Source organism: Canis aureus, chromosome 12 (assembly GCF_053574225.1).
Source record: "Canis aureus isolate CA01 chromosome 12, VMU_Caureus_v.1.0, whole genome shotgun sequence".
Classification (NCBI taxonomy): domain Eukaryota; kingdom Metazoa; phylum Chordata; class Mammalia; order Carnivora; family Canidae; genus Canis; species Canis aureus.
Genome location: NC_135622.1, coordinates 24,555,956 through 24,579,257, shown reverse-complemented (window position 1 = coordinate 24,579,257; position 23,302 = coordinate 24,555,956). Strand labels below are relative to the sequence as shown.

Below are 23,302 nucleotides of genomic sequence, written 5' to 3'. Positions count from 1 at the left end.
GATTTGCATTTAACTATGATTGGTGATGTCAAGCATCTTTTCATGTGCTTATTGACTGTAGATCATCTTTGGAGAAATGTTTACTAAGTCCTTGCCCATCTTTGAATCAGGTTGTTTGTTTTTTGTTGTTGTTGAGTTTTAGGAGTTCTCTAATATTCTGGATATCAACCCTTTATCAGGTGTAGGATTTGCAAATATTTTCTCCTATTCTGTAGGTTACTTTTTTACTCTGTTTATAGTCTTTTTTTTGATAGTGTCTTTAAATGTAGAAAATTAAGAACTTTTTATGAAATCCAATTTGTCTGTTCTTTCTTTTGTTACTTGTTTTTATGGTGTCATGGTCAAAAAATCATTGCAAAAAAAAATCATTGCCAAATTCAAGGTCATGAAGCTTTTCTTTCTTTTCTTTTCTTTTTTTTTTAAATTAAGCTTTTTTCCTATGTTTTCTTCTAAGAGTTTTATTGTTTTAGGACTTACATTTGGATCTTTTTCCATCAAGTTAATTTTGCATATGGTGTTAGTTAAGGGTCCTACTTTATTCTTTTGCATCCAGTTCTTTCAGCAACATTTGGTGAAAAGATTGTGCTTTCCCCTTGTCAGAAATCATTTGATCATTTATGTGAAGGTTTATTTCTGGACTCTTTTGTTCTATTCCATTGGTCTATATGTCTGTCTTTCTGCCAGTTCTCCCCTGTTTTGCTTACTATAAAGTTTTATTGATTTCTAACTTTATTTCATTGTGGTTAGAGAAGATACTTTGTATGATATCTATCTTTTAAAACCTATTATTACTTTAAATTGTGGTCTCACATGTGGTCTCTCCTAGGAAATGTTCCACATGTGGATAGTTAACTTTTTCTCAGGTTTCTTTTTTGTTGTTTCAAAAATGTTTTGCTTGGTCATGTCTTTTAATTTTCTCATGATGTTTTTCATATAGTAACATCTATTGGCTTTTTCTAATTTGATTTATTTTCTGTTGCTTTTTGGTGCTTAGAAATTCCTATTCTAAGGTTAGCTAAATATTCTGATTTTTTTCTAGATTTTTTTCTATTCAGAAACATAGGATCTTTTTCATTTATTTGTTGGAAACCTTATGTACTTTTCACACAGGTCTTGGGAAGGTAATTCTTTTAGTTCTTCATGTTTAGATGCCTTTGCAAGAATATATCTGGAATGGGTGATGGGATGTTCTGTGATATTGTCTAAGATCTTCCAAATCTATCCTTCATCAATCTCTAGTCCTTGGCTTTGAAACCTCAGTCATAACACTTATCATATACTTACCTGAGAGAGGGGCTCAGAACTTGGGATTTTAGATCTTGATTGTTAAAATTATATTTTACATGATAGACATTCTTTCAGATATGACTTTTGACATATTCATTAGGCCCTAAATACATATATGAAATATTTACTTAATGCTATAGTTAAATAGTTTGGTGTCCTTGCTTAGTGCCAGCCATTAATATGACTTTTTCTATTTTAGTTCTTGACTTCTTGATTGGATGAAAGAGTCCTGAGACATTTAGTACAGCCAGTCTGGTATTATTTCCTATGATAGTAACTGACTTAGATACAGTGAGCAACCATTTACAGTTCTCTTCTCCTAGCAAAGATTACGCTTTCTTGTACACTTGCAGATAGGTGGGCCATGTGACTAATCTGGCCAATGAAAGGTGGACTGTGTATCTGAGGTAGTGAAAAGCCTATGAATAATTCTCTAGTCTTTCTCTTCCTATGCTGCTATGAATGAAGGGGCCATCTGTTCTAGATAAGGCAACTACAATATAATAGTGCTTCTGTTAGATTGGGTTCTTCTTCTTTTTTTAAATTGGGTTTTTGCATGGTTGTGTGGAGAAGAGCCTTTTTGTCAACCTGCCAATATAGTTGTTGGTGGATTAAGCAATTGGGATTTGAGTACTTTTCTTACTGCAGCATAACCAAGTCCATCCTGACTAATATAGTAGCTCATCTACACTTTTGGGAGGAGGCTGGCGATAGGGTGGGCTAGATGCTACCATGAGCTTTTTTTTTTTTTTTTATTGTAGTTCTGCCAGAATATGTACAAGCATAGCTTCAGTATTTTTTCTTTCAACAGAACAAAAAATTGTTTGTTTTTTGTTTTGTTGAATCTCCTTGCACTATCTTCCGTATCTATTATCATCTCTCATCATTTTCTATTTCTGGACATTTTAATCTCCATTATGGAAAGCTCAGGTTTGTCCCCTATATCACATGTGTGATGATCTATATACTAGTCCTGGTCTTTAAGCCTCCAGAGTAGTTTTTACTTCTGCTGTGGTAGTTCTAGTTTCCTTGAAAGACTTCATTCTTACATATCCCCTGGCATCCTTCATATATACATGTCAACTTGTTCTCAAATTCTTGCTTTTTTCTTTCATACAGGCTGTGTCTTCTACCCTATCGCAGATGCCGAAACACATTTATTTATCTATCTATCTATCTATCTATCTATCTATCTATTTATTTATTTATTTATTTATTTGCAGCAGGTGATTTACGGAGGGCAAGTCTGTATCTTCTGGATAGTGTTTTCTAATCTTTTATCCTATATTTTCTCGCTATTTACTCAGCCTCTGCTGTTTTTTTTCTTTCCATTTATTAAGCCTCTAATAAGAACAGAGTTAAGAGGTATCTGTTAGTGCAGACAATCTATACAGATGGCCCTTGACTTCTGCTCATTATTACCTTAGGAGGGAATTTCTGCCTTGTATCTCCAACTGATGTGCACAGGTCAAGGTCCAGTTGTCTTTACTAGTTCCTACTAAGCATCTATGTAAGTATAGTTTGGGCTGAGGAAGGAATCATTTATATCTTTTGTGTAAAGACTCTATTGATGACAGGCAGGATTAGCTAACCTAAACCGGCTAATCAAAGAAAAGAAATCTGTTGGCTCATACACTGGGAAGAAGAGAACACAAGTCACATGGGTCCTAGGCATGAATGGATCTAATGTTTTCTCTCTGGTACATGTTTGATTGTTTCTCTCATTCTTTCCTACATCAGATGAGCTTCTTCCATGTGATAGAGGGAATGGGTTGAGTGTCAATGATAAGGCCACAGACAGCTATAGATATACAGTATCCTAGTCAGTGATTCCAAAGGAAAGAGAAAGTCCTCCCCTAATCCTAGAATCTGTATATAGTATATCTTAGGGAAGAATTCTCTCTCATTCAACATAGTCCATGTACCTGCTCCTTGGACCAATTTGAGTGGCCAGGTGATGAAATGCTGCCTTTGGCCAGGCCTGAGTCACATACCCACCTCTGAAGGTAAGGGAGTCTTACCAGAATTTCATGGAATGAGGAAGGGGCTGTTAGCCCAAAGGGAAGAGATGGGAGTAGGGCATATAGTATACCAGAAAAATGGAGAAAGGGAGGCTAGACGGAAAAACATACCACAGTGCTCACTATATGCCTGCTGTCTCATTCTCAGTCATTGTGAACCAGTGGAAAACACAGAACTACTGTGCACATTGCCAAGAGTGTTACCTCTACCAGCAGTGCCATATTTCTCACAGGATACAGCCAGGCTTACTATGTGTACACTGCCCTTTCCCTTCTTTCATCCCTCGCCCCATGTGCCCCACCCACTCCAGAGCAAACAATCAGATATGAGTGAACATTAACACTTGGTTTGGCCAACTCTCTTCCCGAAAGTAGAATAATGAAAAACAAAATATTATTAACCCCTCACTAAAAAGCAAAGCAATTTTTAATGGTAGAGAACCATGACATAAGGTGGTAGAGCACTGACCTCCTGGAGTTTTTCTGGAAATTCTACTGTTGTTTCCTGCAGATTCATTGATGTCTAGGTAGATATCACCCTCTAATGCTTCTATGGGCAAAATTTAAGTTGAAAAGGAAGATGATTCCCTTCAGCCTTGTGAGCAAGACTTAATATCCAACCTTTATAGTATTCCAGGACCTAAGGGACAGACCTTATTTCATGGCTTTGGTTCATCCACAGATGCCTGGCCATGGCAGATGAATAAACTGGAAAGGTATGTAATACCTAGATAATGGAGGAGCCTCAGGCGCCATGCTGAGGAACTTGGACTACTGTGGGTAACAGAAGTGGGGCATCAGAAGATCTTACAAGAGTGAAATTAGCCAGTTTGCTCTTTGGACCTACTGCTGGGGTCTGGTACTGTAATGCTGATGAGCCATGCTTTTAAAGAACACTGTTTTATTTGTCTTGGATGTTTGTTACCGTACTTTTACAACATAATCATCTGTGGATTTGTAAACCTTTGTGTAATATAATACAGATCTTCCCAGTGTGGAGAGAAAAGGGCAAAAGAGAAAGGACTGTCTGGATTATCGTCCAAATCTCCATGTTAAGGTGGACTAGCAGGCAGATTAGGGACTAGGCAGGAGGCTGGATGATGGCCAGTGATGGAAAAATGTATGGTGATCTTAGGTGCTGTGAAGGATCCAGAAGGAACAGGCTAAGTTGGAATCAAATGCTGAAGTTGAGATCAAACATTTACTCTGCTTATTTAAGGATATTATAATTTATGGAACTAATGAGATGATTATTGATGTTTCAAGTTTATATACACAATATGATAATGGATTTTAGATTAAAAAGCCACATACCTGGAAAACTAGGTTGGCATTTTCATGCATTCCAAATATTTCTGGGTCATCCATCAAAGGCAGATTTTCAATGTAGTCCTTGAACTCTTGTAGGCTGTCAGCCAAGGGTGCAAAATAGATGCCTGTTTATTGAAAACACAGAGGGCAAATTTGTTTCAATTAGACTTTGTACCACCAAGTTTGGCCCTTCTCTGCCTGTTCAGATGGTGGCTTTAATCAACTGTCTTCCACAGAAAAGGGTATTGTTTTCCCCACTCTCCTTGCTTTCCTCACTCTCCTTGCTTTCAATACTGTGCCTGGTCTCTGCCTTTTGTTGAGGCCTTGAGTTGTGATTAGTATCCTAACCTTTTAGGGTGTCCTCTCCAGAAGATTCTGGGAACCCAGGAATGTGCTGCTGATAGCCATGCCTTGGTAAGGGCTCCAAATTTATAGAGCTTTGAAAACATATTTAGACTGAATACCACCCACTTTAGAACAAATACCTCAAACTGGTTACTACACAATAGATATTTTTGTGTTTTTACTGCCAAACTAGTTTTGGAGGTGGTCAAGCATGTGGCTGGGGTGGGCGGGCACGAGGACTAGGTTGTGATGTCTGGATGTCAGGAACTTCTGGATGGAAAACTGAGAGATGCTGTCAATGACTTCTTGGGAAAAGGTCCTTTCCATAATATTGAAAAGTCATTCACCTGATTCTGAATATTTATAATCCTCTTCTAATGTTTCAGGAGAAAAGAACCTTTTTAAGACTGTACGAAGGCATCTTTGATCCCAGGTGTCTGTAACTCTCCCGCCATATGTAATTTCACCTGAAAAGGAGTTTGCATTTTAAAACATATTTTTTTATTGAGATGCATACCCACATTCTAATAGGTTTATTTGTGTACACATTTTTGGAACTGAAAGTGAAAAGAGCATATCAGAGTTTCCTACCACTACTCCCTAAAGAGAATAAAAGTCAACTTTTAAAGGGCAGGAAAAAACCTACTATATGTACCCTATGCTAATTATTTTGCTTTCCCCAAATAATCAAAACCAAAGCCACTGAGCTCTATTTACATATTTCCTCCTCCTCCTTCCTTTTTTTGCTGTAAGTTACTGATTTGGGGTCTTTTTATTTTTAAAGGATTTTATTTATTGGAGAGAGAGAGCACAAGCAAGAGCACAGGGGGAGCAGCAGAGGGAGAGGGAGATGCAGGCTCTCAGCCTGATGCGGAGTTCAATCCCAGGACCCTGAGATCATGACCTGAGCCAAAGTCAGATGTTTAACCAGCTGAGCCACCCAGGCACCCCCTAATTTTGGGTTTAATTCCATCACTGAGCACAGTATTCTAAAACATACACACTTTACATAAAATACTGCCTATTTTTGAGACCTGCAAATAAATGGAACCAAAACATTTATAACAAGACATTCAAACTGCATACATACATTATAATTATTAAAATTAAGCTAGGAAGGAAAGATAGATCCAAGATGAAAGAGACAATGCCTCACAAAAATTATGTTGGGGAATTAAAACTTATTAATTTCCCCTCTCTCTTTTCACAGAGAAGCTACTTACGGCATGTTCCACGGTCGTCCCAAAATTATAAGTAGGAATGATATCTATTCTGCATTGGAATAATACCTATTGCTGATATAATTCCTTGGGAAAATTCCAGATCCATTGCTACATTTCATTATTTACCACTGTAGGGTTCCCAGAAGGATTTTACCTATGATACTGATATTGTCAACTTCTAAATTCTCGGAATGTTCATTTGTTCTCTTCATATCTTCCATTATGTCAGGAAGAAAGTTTTCCATTCTCTTTTAAGCTGAGATGATTGGTTGAAAGAAAGTTATTTCAGTCTTTGGAATCTCCATAATTTATTTCTAAGAGAGCACTGTCTTTACTTGCACCTCTTATAGGGACACTTATATTCCCTGAAGCACATTTGGTCTGTCTTGTTGGATTAGCCACTCAGGGAGAGGGGAGAGGAAGTAGATATCACAGCTGATGGTCAAGTAGCTAAATCTCTGTATTAGCAATTTTAAGAGGGAAGAAAGAGATTCTGCTGTATTTTCATGGGTATATTCTTCAGTTGCCTTCTAGGAAATCTTGGAACACAAAGTTCAGTTACATCTTTGTAGTAGGTCCATCTAGTCTGCGCCTAAGTTAAAGCTCCTCTTGGGTCCTTGGGGCTGGATGGGAATTAAGCACAAGTTTCTCCAATTGTGTGATGGTGTCTGGAAAAGGATGATGCCAGGAAAACTAAGACTTCTATCATTAGTAGGTGGTGAGAGAAAAGAGTTGCCCTAAAGTGTATTTTTTTTTTGAGTCACAAATGACTGCATTTTGAGAAGCAGCATAGAAATATTTTCCTTACATATTATCAGACTTTGTACTCCTCCATCCAGATTGAGTTTTATCCTTTGCTTGGATCAAACTGCATAAATAAGGAGCTCCACTATTTTGACTCAGAGTAGATGACTCTTGGGCTCACTTTTAGGAAGGAGTCTTCTGGGTTTGGTCTTCCCAGAAGAAGAACCTGTGGAGGAGGTGTCCACCATACATGCCCACCACCTGTCCTGGCCTTGGCATCACAGTCCCTGAGGGTCTTGTTGCAGATCCCAATGTGGTGGCTTTCCCCTTGTCTTCCTCACCTATCTCCAGGGGCTGGCCCAATACAAACTGGGTAGGCCTTAGGTTTGGCTTTGTCTTTGCCTACTTTGAGCTCAGATGTGTCTCCTGGACTTATGCATTGCTATACCTTACACTATAAAATTTTAAGATTCCCCCCACCCCCAAATACTTTCCTATATTTAAAGCCTCCTCAGTATTTCTCTATTCTATCCCCACTGGTGTTGCTGTATCTTCTTGTTCAGTCCTTCATGTTGCTTTTATTATAGCTTTGTAAATTATTGCACCTCTTTACACCATAAAGGATCATGATTGCCAATCATCAATTACAAAGTAGAACCAAAATTAACAACACACACAGGTTTTTCATGATGTGCCCTCAACTTACCTTTTTAAAATTTTTGTTGAAGATAAAGCTCCTCTCCATGTACATTCCCTCTTCATACTGTGCACCAGCCCAACTCTATAGTCAGACCACGCCTCAGCCTGTTGGGCTTTTGTATCACTCTTCTCTCTGTCCAGTGTGCTCTCCTGCCTTTTCTCTCCTGGTGAGCCCCACTTAGCTCAGTTTAGCTGTTCAGCACTTAGCTCTCAGTGGAGCAGTCCCAGATTCTTCCAGGTAGTGTTAGTTGTTCCTTCTGAATTCCCACAGCTTTGCACATACACTTCTGATTTGGTAATTAGCTCAACATATAGTTTATTCATTACCTCCACCCTCCATGCCATGAGTTTTTGGCAGGCAGGGTCTACATTGTCTTTGTATTTCTAGCATCTATTGTTAGTAATATAAGGCAGTATTTTCTGGATTAATGCATAAATGACTGCCTAAAATACCACGCTATGGATAAAGCATTCATTGCCTTTGTGCTTCTATCCATTTTTTAAAAACAGTACTAATAAAGAGCTATAATTTAAAATTCATAAATCCACATAAAATTTACATGTATGATTCATTAATTTTTAGTAAACCTGCAATGTTGTAACCATCACCATAATCTAATTTTAGAACGTTTGTATCATCCCCCAAATGCAATCTTGCGCCCCTTCTCAGTCACTCCTCATTTTTGCCCCTGCTCCCTGCAACCATGAACCTACTTTCTGTCTGTATACATTTGGCTTTTCTGGAACTTTCATATAAATGGAACCATACAATGTGGTATTATGTGCTCTTTTTTCTTTTAAGATTTATTTATTTGAGAGAGAGGGAGAAAAGGAGAGAGCAGGGGGAGGAGTAGGGGGAGAGGAAGAGAATCTCAAGCAGGCTTCCTGTTGAGCATGGAGCCTAACTTGGAGCTAGATCCCAGGACCCTGAGATCAGGGCCTGAGCCAAAATCAAGAGTTGGATGCTTAATTGACTGAGCTACCCAGGCACCCCTGTGTCTGACTTTTTTACTTACCATAAGTTTACTTTTTTACCTATGTTGCAGCACCTATCCTTTTTTAATGGCTGGGTAGTGCATGCTATGGTAGTACATGGTATGTCACATTTTTTTTATCCATTCACCAGCTGATAGAAGTTTAGGTTGTTTCCACTTTTTTTGGCTATTATGAAATAATGCTGTATAAACATGTACAAAGTTTTTGTGTGGACATGTGTTTTCATTTTTTCTGGGTCATATGGTAAGTCTATTTAAAACATTTTCCAAAATAGCAGCACCATTTTACATTGCCACCAGCAACGTATGAGGATTCTACTTTCTCCACATTCTTGCCAACACTTTGTTGCTGTTTTTTTGTTGTTTCATTTTTTTAATTTTAGTCATCCTAGTTGGTGTGTGAAGTGGTATCTCATTGTAGCTTTAATTTTCACTTCCTTAATGACTAAGCATCTTTTCATGTGTTTATTGGTCATTAATATGTCTTCTTTGGTGAAATGTCTATTCAAATCTTTTGCCCACTTTTAAATTGGATTATATTTCTTCTCACTGTTGAGTTGTGTTCTTTATATAATACTTTGTATATAGATCTTGGAAACTAGCCCTTTATCTAATACGTCATTTGCAAATATCTTCTCCCATTCTGTAGGTTGTCTTTGTTTTGTTGACTGTATCCTTTGATGTGCAAAAGCTTCTTATCTTGATGAAGTCCCAATAGTTCATTTTTGATTTTGTTTCTTTTGTCTTCCTGGATGTATCTTGCAAGAAGTTACTGTGGCGGAGTTCAAAAAAGGTGTTACCTGTGTTCTCCTCTAGGATTTTGAAGGAATCTTGTCTCACATTTAGATCTTTCATCTAAATGAAGATCTTTGAGTTTATCTTTGTGTGTGGTGAAAGAGAGTGGTCTAGTTTCATTCTTCTGCATGTGGATGTCCAGTTTTCCCAGCACCATTTACTGAAGAGACTGTCTTTCTTCCAGTGGATAGTCTTTCCTCCTTTATCGAATATTAGTTTCCAATATCTATAAAGAACTTATTAAACTCAACAGCAAAGAAACAAACAATCCAATCATGAAATGGGCAAAAGACATGAACAGAAATCTCACAGAGGAAGACATAGAACGGCCAACAAGCACATGAGAAAATGCTCCGCATCACTTGCCATCAGGGAAATACAAATCAAAACCACAATGAGATACCACCTCACACCAGTGAGAATGGGGAAAATTAACAAGGCAGGAAACCACAAATGTTGGAGAGGATGTGGAGAAAAGGGAACCCTCTTACACTGTTGGTGGGAATGTGAACTGGTGCAGCCACTCTGGAAAACTGTGTGGAGGTTCCTCAAAGAGTTAAAAATAGATCTGCCGTACGACCCAGCAATTGTACTGCTGGGGATTTACACCAAAGATGCAGATGCAATGAAATGCCGGGACACCTGCACCCCGATGTTTCTAGCAGCAATGTCCACAATAGCCAAACTGTGGAAGGAGCCTCGGTGTCCATCTAAAGGTAATGGATAAAGAAGATGTGGTTTATGTATACAATGGAATATTACTCAGCCATTAGAAATGACGAATACCTGCCATTTGCTTTGATGTGGATGGAACTGGAGGGTATTATGCTGAGTGAAATAAGTCAATCGGAGAAGGACAAACATTATATGGTCTCATTCATTTGGGGAATATAAATAATAGTAAAAGGCAATAGAGGGGAAGGGAGAAGAAATGGGTGGGAAATATCAGAAAGGGAGACAGAACATGAGAGACTCCTAACTCTGGGAAACGAACTAGGGGTGGTGGAAGGGGAGGAGGGCGGGGGGTGGGGGTGACTGGGTGGTGGGCACTGAGGGGGGCACGTGACAGGATGAGCACTGGGTGTTATTCTGTATGTTGGCAAATTGAACAATAAAAATAAATTTATTATTAAAAAATATAAATAAAGTGCTAAATGGTAAAAAAATACTTTGTATACAAGTGCCTTATCAGACATATGATTTACAAATATTTTCTTTCAGTTTGTGGCTTGTCTTTTTACTTTCTTTATGGTGTTTGTTGAAGTAAATGTTGATGATGTCCATTATTATTTTTTCTTTATTGCTTGTGCTTTTTTACATCTTATCTGCTAAATCATTGCTGAACCCAAAGTCATGAAGATTTACTTCTGTGCTTTCTCCTCTGTAGTTTAAGCTCTTACATTTAGTTCTCAGGACTCATTTTGAATTAATTTTTATGTATCATATGAGATAAGGATCCAAATTCATCCTTTTGCAGATGGATACTTAACATTCCCAGCATCATTTGTTGAAGAATTGTCCTTCCTCCATTGAGCCACCTGATACCTTTGTTGAAAGTTAGCTGACCATCAGTATAAGGTCAATTGACCATCACTATTTTGATAAGCAGTGTTGGCCCTACTGGGGTAGTAGAGTGCTGGAGGCCAGAGTATAAAGTCAGCCCCTAGATTCCAAGACCACCCCTTTTGGTCCACTCTGAGAATGGTCCTCATTCATTTTCACTGTTGTTTCCCTGCCCTCTATTTCCAAGGTTTATTTGCCTTTCATGGCTCTAGATCACCTGATTCCTCTCTACTCTTCTCTATTTCCCTTATTACCAATGAAAACCATTCATTCCCATTATTCCCCCTTTCAGAGTGCCCTTCTTCTCCCAGTTCCCAGTGTAAATCATTTCTTCATTACTTGGGCCTACATATTCCAAACTGGACCTAATTTTGGCACAAGGTCCCATGTGGCCACAATGAATATTTTCTAAAAAATTTAATTCCTGAAATATTTTTCCTTTTTTCACAAATATACATGAACAGGTCTCTGCTAGTCAATCAGTGTTCAGATTCTTATGAATTTAAGAGCACAGACCCTTGAGGCTAGACTGACTTATAAAGTCTACCACTTATAAACTGGGTGCCTCAGTTTCCTCACGTATAAAATAGGGATATAACAGTCCTCACCTCATATGATTGTTATGAGGATCAAATATGCTAATTCTTGGGAAGTGCTGAACACAGTAGTTGCATGTATCAAGAAAGATACAAGGTTTTGCTATTATTATTTGGGAAAACAGCTGCCTATTTTCCATGTGTAAATATTCTCAGAATATCCTTATCACAGTCTTATCTTCACAAAGGGACCATTAGAAGTCATCATCACCACCATCAAACACTGGGGAAGGACACCATTTTTATATGGGCCATGCCCTGGCCATGTGGGCATACTGACCAGTAATGTAAATTAGTGCATCCCAGGGAATCTTTCCTTCTTGGCAGTAAAGGTTGAGGTTCAGTAAAGCGCATTCCCTGTCACTGTCATTAAATTCATAGCAGATATTCCAACCAAGAGGACCAAACTTTTTTCTCTCCTAGAAGGGAAAATGAAAATAGTCTTACATAAAATTTGATAAATTAGCTTTGTATAAAATACTGAGAAATGAAAGGTTTCTATTGAAGTTGGGCATCCTCATTCTGTTGACATCATGTTAAGATCATGTTAAAATCAGTTAAGATCATACAGTTCAACTTCATCTAGGCTTTCAGTTTGGCTTTCAGCAAACATGGGTGGCATCTCTTCCTCCAGTCCTGGCTTTTCTCCAAAATTTCCAAAAGAAAACTTGACATTACTAGAAATATGATAGAAGGGCATCTGTCCTTCATGGTAAAATAAAATATTTCCCCATCAAAATAGGCAAAAAAAGACTGACACTAATCATCCATCTTGTGGCAAGAGCTACTCCCAGTTCTAAAGAGTCTGCCTACCATCTAAGCTTTTAAGTCATATCACTATGTGCTGATTACATGCTGACTTCTCTGCAGTGACATTTTTTAAACTAGTACACAGAATCATAACCCTTGCTTCATGACTTCACATAGTGACCTCTTTTTCTTTCTTCATTATCTCCCTATCCCATCTTAATTTCTTAATTCCAAACTGATGATTATACCAGAGGTCTCATATTCCCTCCTCTTGATTTCAAAATTTCGTAAGTGTTGAACCACTTTCCCATCTCAGCTGTTTTTATTTGTACAACAAGGGCCTTGTGCCTAGAGCCCCCGGTCCCAGCCTCTCAGATCTCCTCTGGGACCTTGTTTACTTATTTATTTAGGTCATATTTTGCATCTTTAATCTTTGTTTTTTTCTTTACAGATTCTCTGTAGACCATATACACTTGAAACCCAGGCAGCCAGTCTAGTTAAGACATCATCTAGAGACGTGTAGTCAAAGAGTCAGAATTTATTTATTTATTTATTTATTTATTTATTTATTTATTTATTTATTAAATTTTTATTTATTTATGATAGTCATACAGAGAGAGAGAGAGAGGCAGAGACATAAGCAGAGGGAGAAGCAGGCTCCATGCACCGGGAGCCGACGTGGGATTTGATCCCGGGTCTCCAGGATCGCGCCCTGGGCCAAAGGCAGGCGCCAAACCGCTGCGCCACCCAGGGATCCCAAAGAGTCAGAATTTAAATGCAGGGTCTCAGGATGGACACCAGATCACAGCAATGAAGTTTGAGCAGAGGGAAGGAGAAAGTAGTACTGAGTTGAAAGTCATCTTTCAGGGGACTTTGGGGCTCTGGTCACAGGGAAGAGGATCTTAAGGGTAGTAAGCCCACCCAAAAAGGGCCAGGTGAGGATGAAACTATTGCAAGGAAAATGATGGACTGACATGATATATGTGCAAATGAGGAATAATAAAAATAATACTGAAATTTTGAATGCAGGTGATTGAGAGATGGGACTACCAATTTCAGGAGTAGAGTCTGGAGATTTGGGAGACTTGGGAGTGAGACATAGCTGAGGAGGTCAATTTTGTGCTTTTGAATTTGACCTCGTGCATTTATCCAGGTGATGATGTCCCTTAGATCAGAGTAGAGCTAGGAGGCGAAGCTGAGGTGAGGGGAGTACGGAGATCAGCCACTGAGTGAGAACAACTTGGCTTCAGACCCTGAATGGGGCCTCAGCACTTTACAATGCCATTTGTAAGCTTTCATGTCATTCCCACTTTTTATTTATTTATTAACATAATGCACTTTCTTTTTTCTACTAAAAAGCAAAAGTTGGGTGTACCTGAATAATTGCGTGGAAGAAACAAATGCCAAATATTATTTGTCTCCATTTTCTTCCAAGTATGTTTTCTTCAAAAAACGAAGGTGTCATTTCAGTAAATGCCCGTCTGATATTTGCACGTAAACCTTTCGGTGGCTCATTGGTTACCTGGGTTCAGACACATATATGGCAGAAAGGGTGATTTTATCGATTTGCATTATTTCTGAATAACACACAGAGACTGAAGCCATTGAGAGGATGTAGATAACTGATACCCATGGGGCATTCCTGGTATGTGGGGGCTTGCTCTGTATCTTGCTCAGCCTCAGTCTCTGCAAAGTCAGGCCTGGTGGGGGTCTTCAGATCTACAGTGGATGAACCGTCTCCACAAGAATCTCAGACAATTTCTTTTGGTGTTCATTTTTCTAAATATGGCCAGAAAGTATTCTCAGGCCTTCTTCAGCATTGGATTTTCCATGCATCTCAACATATGTCATCCCTTGATGACATGGGACAGGAAAGGAAGAAGCATCTCTTGTTCCTGAGTGATCATTTGTATGCAGAAGCTTCCTGTATATTGGAGAATTCCCAGCACTAAAACCCAGCAGCCATACTACCTGTAGGTCTCCTGTCTCTCAAATGCTGAAACATTCTCTTAATTTTGGGAGGGGTTCCATTCTTACCACTCTGGATCCTTGACATTTTCTTATACTGTTGAATGATCAACAGGCTAGGGCACATAAAGATGGGCAGTGCCTTGGGAAACTGTGTGCCTGCATGCTATGAGGTGAAGGGATACTGACTTCCACCTTCCCACCTTGGCCACCCAGACTTTAATGTGGTCCTGCACAAGGCCTGGGCTCCCTGGACCCACTCGGGGAACATTCTGAGGCTAATCATTTTGCACCATTCCAACCATGTGCATACATTACCTTGACAGAATTTTGAAGAACTGTAACGGGAAATGTACTACTAGGCATGGAACTTAAAAAAAGTCGAAAAGTGTCCTTGATAACAATAGCTGTTCAAAACAAAGAGAAAACAACAAAAATGGAAAATGCTTAAATTATAATAATACTTTTAAGTAATAAATACTTATGGGATAGCAAGAAAAATGCTGTGAGCTCTGTTTAAAGACTAGTTTAAGTATTTTATGTTGTAAAATGTTCTAAAATGGAAGTAGAAGAAATCTTTTTGGAAACTCTTAATACATGAGAGTTTGCCAATCTAGATGTTGGCACATTTGAGTAATGAAATTAAGGACACAGGGACGCCTGGGTGGCTCAGCGGTTGAACGTCTGCCTTCAGCTCAGGGTGTGATCCCAGGTATGGGGATCGAGTCCCGCATCGGGCTTCCTGTGAGGAGGCTGCTTCTCCCTCTGCCTATGTCTCTGCTTCTCTCTCCGTGTCTCTCATGAATAAATAAATAAAATCTTAAAAAAAAAAAAAAGAAATTAAGGACACATTAATTTTCAATACTTTTTTAAAAGAAGGTTTTATTTATTTATTCATGAGAGACACGGAGAGAGAGGCAGAGACACAGGCAGAGGGAGAAGCAGGCTCCATGCAAGGATCCCAATGTGGGACTCGATCCTAGGGATCTCCAGGATCATGTCCTGAACCGAAGGCAGATGCTCAACTGCTGAGCCACTCAGGCATCCCTAATTTTCAATACTTGTTGCAGGTGTTAAGGGTCTCCTCTCTGAAATGGGAAAAATTTTCAGAAAATACCAGGATGGTTACTGCCAGTGCTCATGAAGTATTTTGTTTTTAAACAATTCAATTTTCAGCAAATTGCATGAAATGGTCAGAAAGTCCTATGGAGAAGAAAGAGATTTCTCCACTCTGCAGAGGAGTTGCAAACGGAACTGAGGGAGCAGGGGTAGGAACAGACTTCATAAGTAGCATGAAGACGTTCGGTCAATATGCTTACTTTGTGAGCTGTTGACAGAAAACCTAAGAAAATGAGTTCTATTCTGGGTTCAAAAGGCTGAAGTGAAGTTGGGGAAAATTATTGTTCCCATTATAGGAAGACACAGGCATCATTCCAGGATAACTTTCTTAGATGCTGGTTTTTAAGTACGTCTTATGGTGTTTCTCCAACATTCCAGGCTTGCTCCCTCCCTAGGGTTTTGCATTAGCTATTCCTTTTGCCTGGATTACTCTTCCTTTAGATTGCCTCACATTCTTCAAGTCTTGGTCCAATGCTGCCTTCTCAAAGAGATGTACCCAGAACACACTGTTTATGTTTGTTTGTTTGTTTATTTATAATATTTTATTTATTTATTCATGAGAGAGGCAGAGACTTGGGCAGAGGGGGAAGCAGGCTCCCCTGGGGAGCCTGATGTGGGACTTAATCCCAGGACCCTGAGATCATGACCTGAGCCAATAGCAGACACTCCACCACTGAGCCACCCAGGTGCCCCCAGACCATACTGTTTAAATTACTATCTACTCTTTCTCCTTATCATCCCCCCACCCCATTTCATCCTGGCCTTTCTGATCCTCCTTATTCTTTATTTTTTCCAAAGCACCAGCCACATTCTATCATACCATATAAATTACTTATTATATGCTTTAATTATTGCTTATCTCCCCTCACTAATATGTAAAGCTCTATGAGGATGGATATCTAAGGTGGTTTTGTTCACTGTCCTACCTTCAGCATCTAGAACAGTGCATGGTACATGGTAGGTTCCCAAATATTTATTGAATGAATGACTGTAGATTAAAGCTGATTTTGTGCTCTTTAGTAATCTAAATTCATGATCTACATTAAATAGCTAAAATTACAAGTTAGTTCTAGTACAATTCTAGAGCAACACTGAAGTTGCTTGTATGGTAAAAACTATTAGGCATGGAAGTCAGACACCAACCAAAGTCTTAGGGCTAATGATTTCAATAACCAAAGCACGAAAAAGGCAGATTTAGAGAAGTAATTTTTTTCATACTTTTCCTCTTATAATTGCAGAAGCATCAAGAGTGTTAACTTTCATAGACATCGTAGGAGTTAAGAGCTGTATTGGAATCTTAGAAATTATCTTAGCACAGGGCTTCTAGCAATGATGCTGTGCAGGCCTCTTATGGCTGGGGAAACTGAGGCCCAGAGAGGCAATGTGGTGGCATGGCAGGAAGTAGTGGGGGCAGAACTCTGCTCAGGTCTTAGAATTTCAAATCCAGAGTTTTCACTTCTTCCTTGTTTCGTTTTTCTTTTGTTCACTTAATCTTTTCAGCTTATTACCTGAATGTATTTTATTTTAAATGGGTTCAAGTTAAGCATCAGAACTCAAATGGGTACATCAGTAAATGATTGTAACAAGGGCCAGAAGAAGATTTTTTTATCTACTTAAGCTTTGGTAAACTGAAGGCACTTAAAAGCCACCACCACTGTCAGTTGGCTTTCATAGCCTGTCCGGCCTCTGGCATATACTCGCTCTTGTCTCAGTCACCATTAGGCCGAACGTATCCATACTCTGAAGGCTCACGTAGCTCCACTGCAGCAAGTTGCTTTTTAGATGCCTTCCCTAGCATTTCCTTCTTAATTGTAATCCTAATCATCAGCAAGCCTTGGACAGTGGTGAATATTTTCTTGTCATTTTTCTTTAATTATTTAAATGGAAATAAGCCACAGGCCCAGTTGGAAGCATGCCACTCTTACTTGCACTGCAAAAGAGTGAAAAGAGTGGAGACTCTGGATGGTTGATGTGAAGGACTCTTTATACTTGCTGGAAGTAACCTGCAGAGGCTAGGAGGGGGGAATCAGGAAATGAGGGATCTTTAGCGGAAGGCTGCTATGTCTTGGCTGTGGTGTCCCGTGAAGGCTGGCCACTTTGTAAAGGCAGAAGTAAGTAAAGTCACTTGCAAGACTGGCTGTATAGCTTCTGCGGTCAGGGCACCAAGGAAGACCCCAGAGAAAGGACTCTGGATATTCTAGGTTGGTAGGATGCCCTTCTGACAGAGTGGTAAAGTGGGGCTCACCCTGCTTATTAACAATAATACAGTTCCTAAGGTTTCAATTATTTTTATACTAACATTTAAAAATGAATAGAATCTAAATCCACTTCTCTCTTTGTAGCCCTTTATACTTTCTTGAGTGGGAAAGAAAGTGGTTATAGTTAGTGGTAGCAACTATGAATGATGCCGGGCATGCCCATGGGGTGTGTGTGCCTGGAACCACTTAAAAGCATAAAGTTGAACAAAAATCAAAATGGCTGTTCTAATGCTTCAGCAAAGCTCAATTTTAAAAACTAAATCACCTTTTTCCTCTTTTCTGCAGTTCTCCCCTCCTTCCTTCTTAGCGTTCTGTTTTAGGAACCTGGGACCACCCTGAAGACATGATGAATGAGGTTGGCTGCCCGCACACAATTCCTGTCAAAACCAGCTAGATCCTGTATTTCTTTCTTTTTTTTTTTTTTTAAATTTTATTTATTTATTCACGAAAGACACACAGAGAGAGGCAGAGACACAGGCAGAGGGAGAAGCAGGCTCCATGCAAGAATCCTGATGTGGGAATTGATCCCTGGACTCTTGGATCATGACCTGAGCCAAGGGCAGATGCTCAACCGCTGAGCCACCCAGGTGTTCCAAGGTCCTGTATTTCTCTATTAACACTATCCTCCTCCTCCCCCGAGCCCTTTCCTCCCTGTGGAAAAGGGGGCGGCTGTTTTGAAGGCCATAGCCTGCTGTAGCCTCCTTCGCTTGGCAAAGCGGTACAGCTAATGTTCCACTTTATCCTAAACTCTGTCTTCGCGTTATATTTTGGCTTTGAAGCCCTGAGGTGGGTTTTCCACAACATGGCTAGGAGGCACACATGAAGGTTAGTTAGTTGGCATAGGAGTCACAGAGAATAAGAAGTGGTGAAACGTGACTCTAAGGGGATTGGTGGGACTTTGAATCTGTCCCTTAACTTATTCTGTAGTGAAAGATTTAATTTCCTTTCTTTGTTCTAAGTCCATTTTCTATTTCTTTTATTGTGCCTATATGTCATCTATTTTCAATTCAAATGGCCTCCACAGAAAGGAACATGAAACAGAAATGATCCAGTGGGTCATACTCTCAACTTGGAGTCTGGAGATCTTTTTTCAAGTCTGGATTGTGTAATTTAACTATAAACCTCTTTAGGTTTCAAATTCCTCCTCTTTAATATGGGGAAACATAATTCCTACAATAAAAATTATTACAAGAACTGGATTCAACAAAGAAAGGCTACGTAAGAAAGGTATTATTAAAAAAAAAAAGAAAGGTATTATTATGTAAATGCTATGTGTTCAACATACTTGGATCTGTGAAGGTTTTAATTAGTTCTTCCATTGCCAGCATCCAAGAAACAGCAAGATGGCAATTTTGCAAAAATACCCAGTTTCCTGATTTCATTGCATCTTTGATCATTCTTTCAGCAATGGGTCCTTGTCCTTGCCCCAGTGAAATTGATTGTACCCTGAATTCAACAACAACAAGAAATGCTGTTTTATTTTAAAGCAATGATATTATGAAGAAATGTAAATACAGTAGACTCTTTCCCAAAGTATGCACACATTTCAAATCCTCATTTTAATAGATGTGCAAATGTTTATTTTCTTGGTTTTTTAAAAAAATTTCTACTGTAACACACATATGGAAAAGTTTAAAAAAAGAACTATACAGCTCTATGAACTATCACAAATGAATACTCATGATTGAGAGTGAAAGTGTGCCAACATCCTAGAAACATCTCTCTTATGCCCCTTTCTGCTCCAATGACTTTTCCTTCCTCCCTCCCAAAGGTATCTGTTACCCTGATTTCCAACACTATAAATCAGTTTTTCAAAACTTGAAGAAATTTGAAGTCTCACATCCATTATTTCTAAGTGTTCTTTATACTGGATATAAACTCTTTGTTAAATTTTTACTGTCTCCATAGGTTTGCCTTTTCCAGAATGTCATATAGTTGGAATCATGTAGTATATAGTCTTTCCAGATAGGCTTCGTTCACTTAATAATATGCACTTAAGGTTTCTCCATGTCTTTTATGGCTTGATAGCTCATTTCTTTTTTATGCTGAATATTATTCCATTTCATGGATATACCACAGTGTATTTACCCAATTCACGTACTAAGAAACATCTTGGTTGCTTCCATGTTTGGTGAGTATGAATAAAGCTGCTATAAATATTTGTGTACAGATTTTTGTGTGGCCATAAGTTTTCAACTCCTTTGGGCAAATACCATGAAGTATGGTTTTTGGATTTCATGGTAAGAGTATGTTAGTTTTGTAAGAAGACAGCAAACTGTCTTCCAAGGTGGCTATGCCATTTTGCATTCTCATCAGCAATAAATGAGGGTTTCTGTTGTTAGTATGCATTAATATAATCTGTTTTTATGTCTCATAACCTTGCTAAATCCATTAAAATTTTTTTTGGGATACACTTTATCAGAGCAAAAGCACATTCTATTTCTGGTTTTCTCTTTCAAAGAAATGCTTTCTAGATTCTTAACTAGGGTTTTTTTTTTCCTCCATGAATGCCTGTTGAACTTTAACAAATGCTTTTTCTGCCTCAATTGAGAGGTGTTTCTCCCAGGATCTTGTCTATTAAATATATGTTACTATATCATTAATTTCTGCTCTTTTATTTTTCCCTTCTAATAGAGTTTAATCACTACATTTTATTTATTTATTTTAAGATTTTTTTATTTATTCACGAGAAACACAGAGAGAGAGGCAGAAACAACAGGCAGAGGGAGAAGCAGGCTCCCCATGCGGAGCCAGATGTGGGACTCCATTCCAGGACTATGGGATCATGCCCTGAGCCAAAGGTAGAGGCTCAACCGATAAGCCACCTAGGCTGTCCCTAATCATTACATTTTAGATTGCCCTTTGCCAAATATATGCACTTAAGCCTATAAATTTCCTTATAATCCAAACTTCAGATACATCTCACAAGTTTTGATATATTTTCACAATTACTCAACTTAGTACATGAATTTCCATTTCAGTATCCTCTTTGTCTGAAAATGGTTTAATCTTAGCTTTATTTAAAAATTTGTTTTGACAGTGGAGCACTCGGTGGCTCAGTGTGTGGATTGGATTGTCCTAATCTTTTTTTTTTTTTTTTTTTTAACGCAGGCAGGTAAAACAATTTTATTTCACAGTTGTCTTTAAAACCACAAAGACACTATGTTCTTCATATAAAAACATTAGTACAGATAACTATACTTTCTAGAAAATGATTATATAGACCCTCTCAAAGAAAAATGCACACTATTATATGGTTCAGACAAGTTACTTGGGAAAAACACATCTGGACCGATTCCTAAAACATATCATAAAACCATGCTGCATCTTTTGGTTCAAAGTATAGATTATTGTCATCAGTAAAGGCTCCTGCATTCTTACATATTTGATAATACACATATAGACTGGTTTGTGACTTAATGCTCCATTGGTTCATCAGCCTTTTCTGCAGGTTCATCAGCAGGTTGAGCAGGCTGTGCCTTTCTCTGTCTTTCTTCAAGACCTTCCAGGAATGGAGATACATCGTCATTATCATAAATTGTAAACTCCAAGTCCTTACCAACAATTCCAATGGAAACATTCTTTGTAGTTAGGTCCTGTTTTTTTTTTTTTTTTTTTTAAGATTTATTTATTCATGATAGACATAGAGAGATAGAGAGAGAGAGAGAGAGAGAGAGAAGCAGTCTCCATGCCAGGAGCCCGATGTGGGACTTGATCCTGGGACTCCAGGACCACGCCCTGGGCCAAAGGCAGGCACTAAACCGCTGAGCCACCCAGGGATCCCCTGTAGTTAGGTCCTGTTCTGCAAGACGTGTTTCTCGTAAGGCACGCAGACCATGTTTAACCAGTTCATTCAAATTGCACTCCATAAACCCAGACATATGTCTCTCCAAGTAAGTATGAGCTGATTGAGAACGGGCTCCAATGGACATGGCTCTACAGTCAAAATAGTTGGCAGATGAACAGGTTTGGAAAATGTGAGGGCCCATATCATCATAACCAGCAATAAGCAGTCCAACACCATATGGTCTTCGGCCATATCGTTGTGTTGGTATCTGGGTCTTGCTTCCGATTAGAGATACAAGACACAGGAAGAGGTCTGTGAAATACAAATCCGGAATCCAAACACTCCTGGTGCATAAAATTACGTAACAGTCTAGCATTCAGCAGTAAGTCCCGCAACTGAGATACCAATATGGTTATCAACGTGGAGAATTTTCTTCTGATGAGCTGCAAGCTCTGACTGTGCTGTCTTCAATGCAACCAACACTGCATGGGTTTTTGATTTCAGATGAACTGTAGCTGAACCTTGTTTGACAGCTTCCATTGCATATTCAATTTGATGAATCCTGCCCTGAGGGCTCCAAACAGTGACATCATTGTCATATTGGTTGTGAAACATGGTTCCGAGGTGCAGATTCAGGAGCCTGATTGTCCAACTCTTGATCTCAGCTCAGGTCTTGATCTCAGGGTCCTGAGTTTGGGCCCAGTGTGGAGAGTACTTAAACATTTTTTGTTTTTTGTTTTGTTTTGACAGAAATAAAATTCTATGTGGATAGTAATTTGCTCTTAGTACTTTGAATATACATTTTCTGGCTTTCATTGTTTCTTCAGAGAAATCAGTCGACAGCTTTTAAAATCTGTTTGAAGAGTAATTGTTTCTACAAATGTCCTTGAACATGGCTCCTTGTGTACATGTGACTGATTTCATTCTAGGTTGTAGATTCAGACTTGTTGAGATGTAGGGGATGGCATTTTCAACTTTAACATACTGTCAATTACAAATTGATTTTAACCAATATTTTACTCTTACTTATAATATGGATATTTTCATTGCTCTATATCTTTGCCACAATTTTGCCAATTTTATGGGCATGAAATGACATTTTTTTAAAATTTTTTATTTATTTATAATAGTCACAGAGAGAGAGAGAGAGAGGCGCAGAGACACAGGCAGAGGGAGAAGCAGGCTCCATGCACCGGGAGCCCGATGTGGGACTCGATCCCAGGTCTCCAGGATCGCGCCCTGGGCCAAAGGCCAAACCGCTGCGCCACCCAGAGATCCCTGAAATGACATTTCTTTAATGGCTTTAGTTTCATGTACATTCATGTAAACTAATTACTAATATATAAGTACATAATTACTAATTTTTAATTTTCATGTACCTAATTACTTGTACATCTTCTCATATTATCAGTTATTTAGATTTAGGTTCCTGAAATTTTCTATTCTGAAAATTTCTGAAACTTTACTGTTTATAATTTTTGTCTCTATTTTTTTAAACATTTTATTTATTTATTCATGAGAGACACACAGAGAAAGGCAGAGACATAGGCAGAGGGAGAAGCAGGCTCCATGCAAGGATCCTGATGTGGGACTCAATCCCAGGACTCCGGCATCATGCTCTGAGCCAAAGGCAGATGCTCTACCGCTGAGCCACCCAGGCATCCCTTGTCTTTATTTATATTGGATTGTTTTCTTTTTCTGAGGTCGAGAGTTGGATGCTTAATCCACTGAGCCACCAGGCGCTATTTTCTTTTTCTTATTAATTCACAGGAGCTCTTAACAGTTTTGTATACTAATTCTCTGTTATGATTTCAGAACCAAAGGCAAATGTCTAGGATCAT

The 23,302-nt window shown here is 38.8% G+C and overlaps 2 protein-coding genes and 1 pseudogene across 9 annotated transcripts in view; 1 reads left to right on the top strand and 2 right to left on the bottom strand.

Moving 5' to 3' along the window:
* DNAH6 (dynein axonemal heavy chain 6) overlaps positions 1–23,302 on the bottom strand; it is a 232,589-nt gene that overhangs the window by 17,168 nt on the left and 192,119 nt on the right. For 7 of the 8 annotated variants that reach the window (XM_077843075.1, XM_077843078.1, XM_077843074.1 and 4 more), the window contains 6 exons: positions 18,960–19,120; positions 14,616–14,704; positions 13,705–13,851; positions 11,860–11,998; positions 5,312–5,431; positions 4,623–4,744 (listed from right to left, as the gene is read on the bottom strand). In XM_077843075.1, coding sequence (XP_077699201.1) covers positions 4,623–4,744; positions 5,312–5,431; positions 11,860–11,998; positions 13,705–13,851; positions 14,616–14,704; positions 18,960–19,120 — 778 coding nt within the window. Of the gene's footprint in view, positions 1–4,622; positions 4,745–5,311; positions 5,432–11,859; positions 11,999–13,703; positions 13,852–14,615; positions 14,705–18,959; positions 19,121–23,302 lie in introns of those variants that run through there. The other variant, XM_077843081.1, reaches the window with a different exon arrangement.
* TRABD2A (TraB domain containing 2A) overlaps positions 1–23,302 on the top strand; it is a 165,547-nt gene that overhangs the window by 70,482 nt on the left and 71,763 nt on the right. The gene's annotated exons all lie outside the window — the stretch shown is intronic.
* On the bottom strand, positions 19,127–22,568 carry LOC144280740 (proteasome subunit alpha type-1-like; annotated as a pseudogene).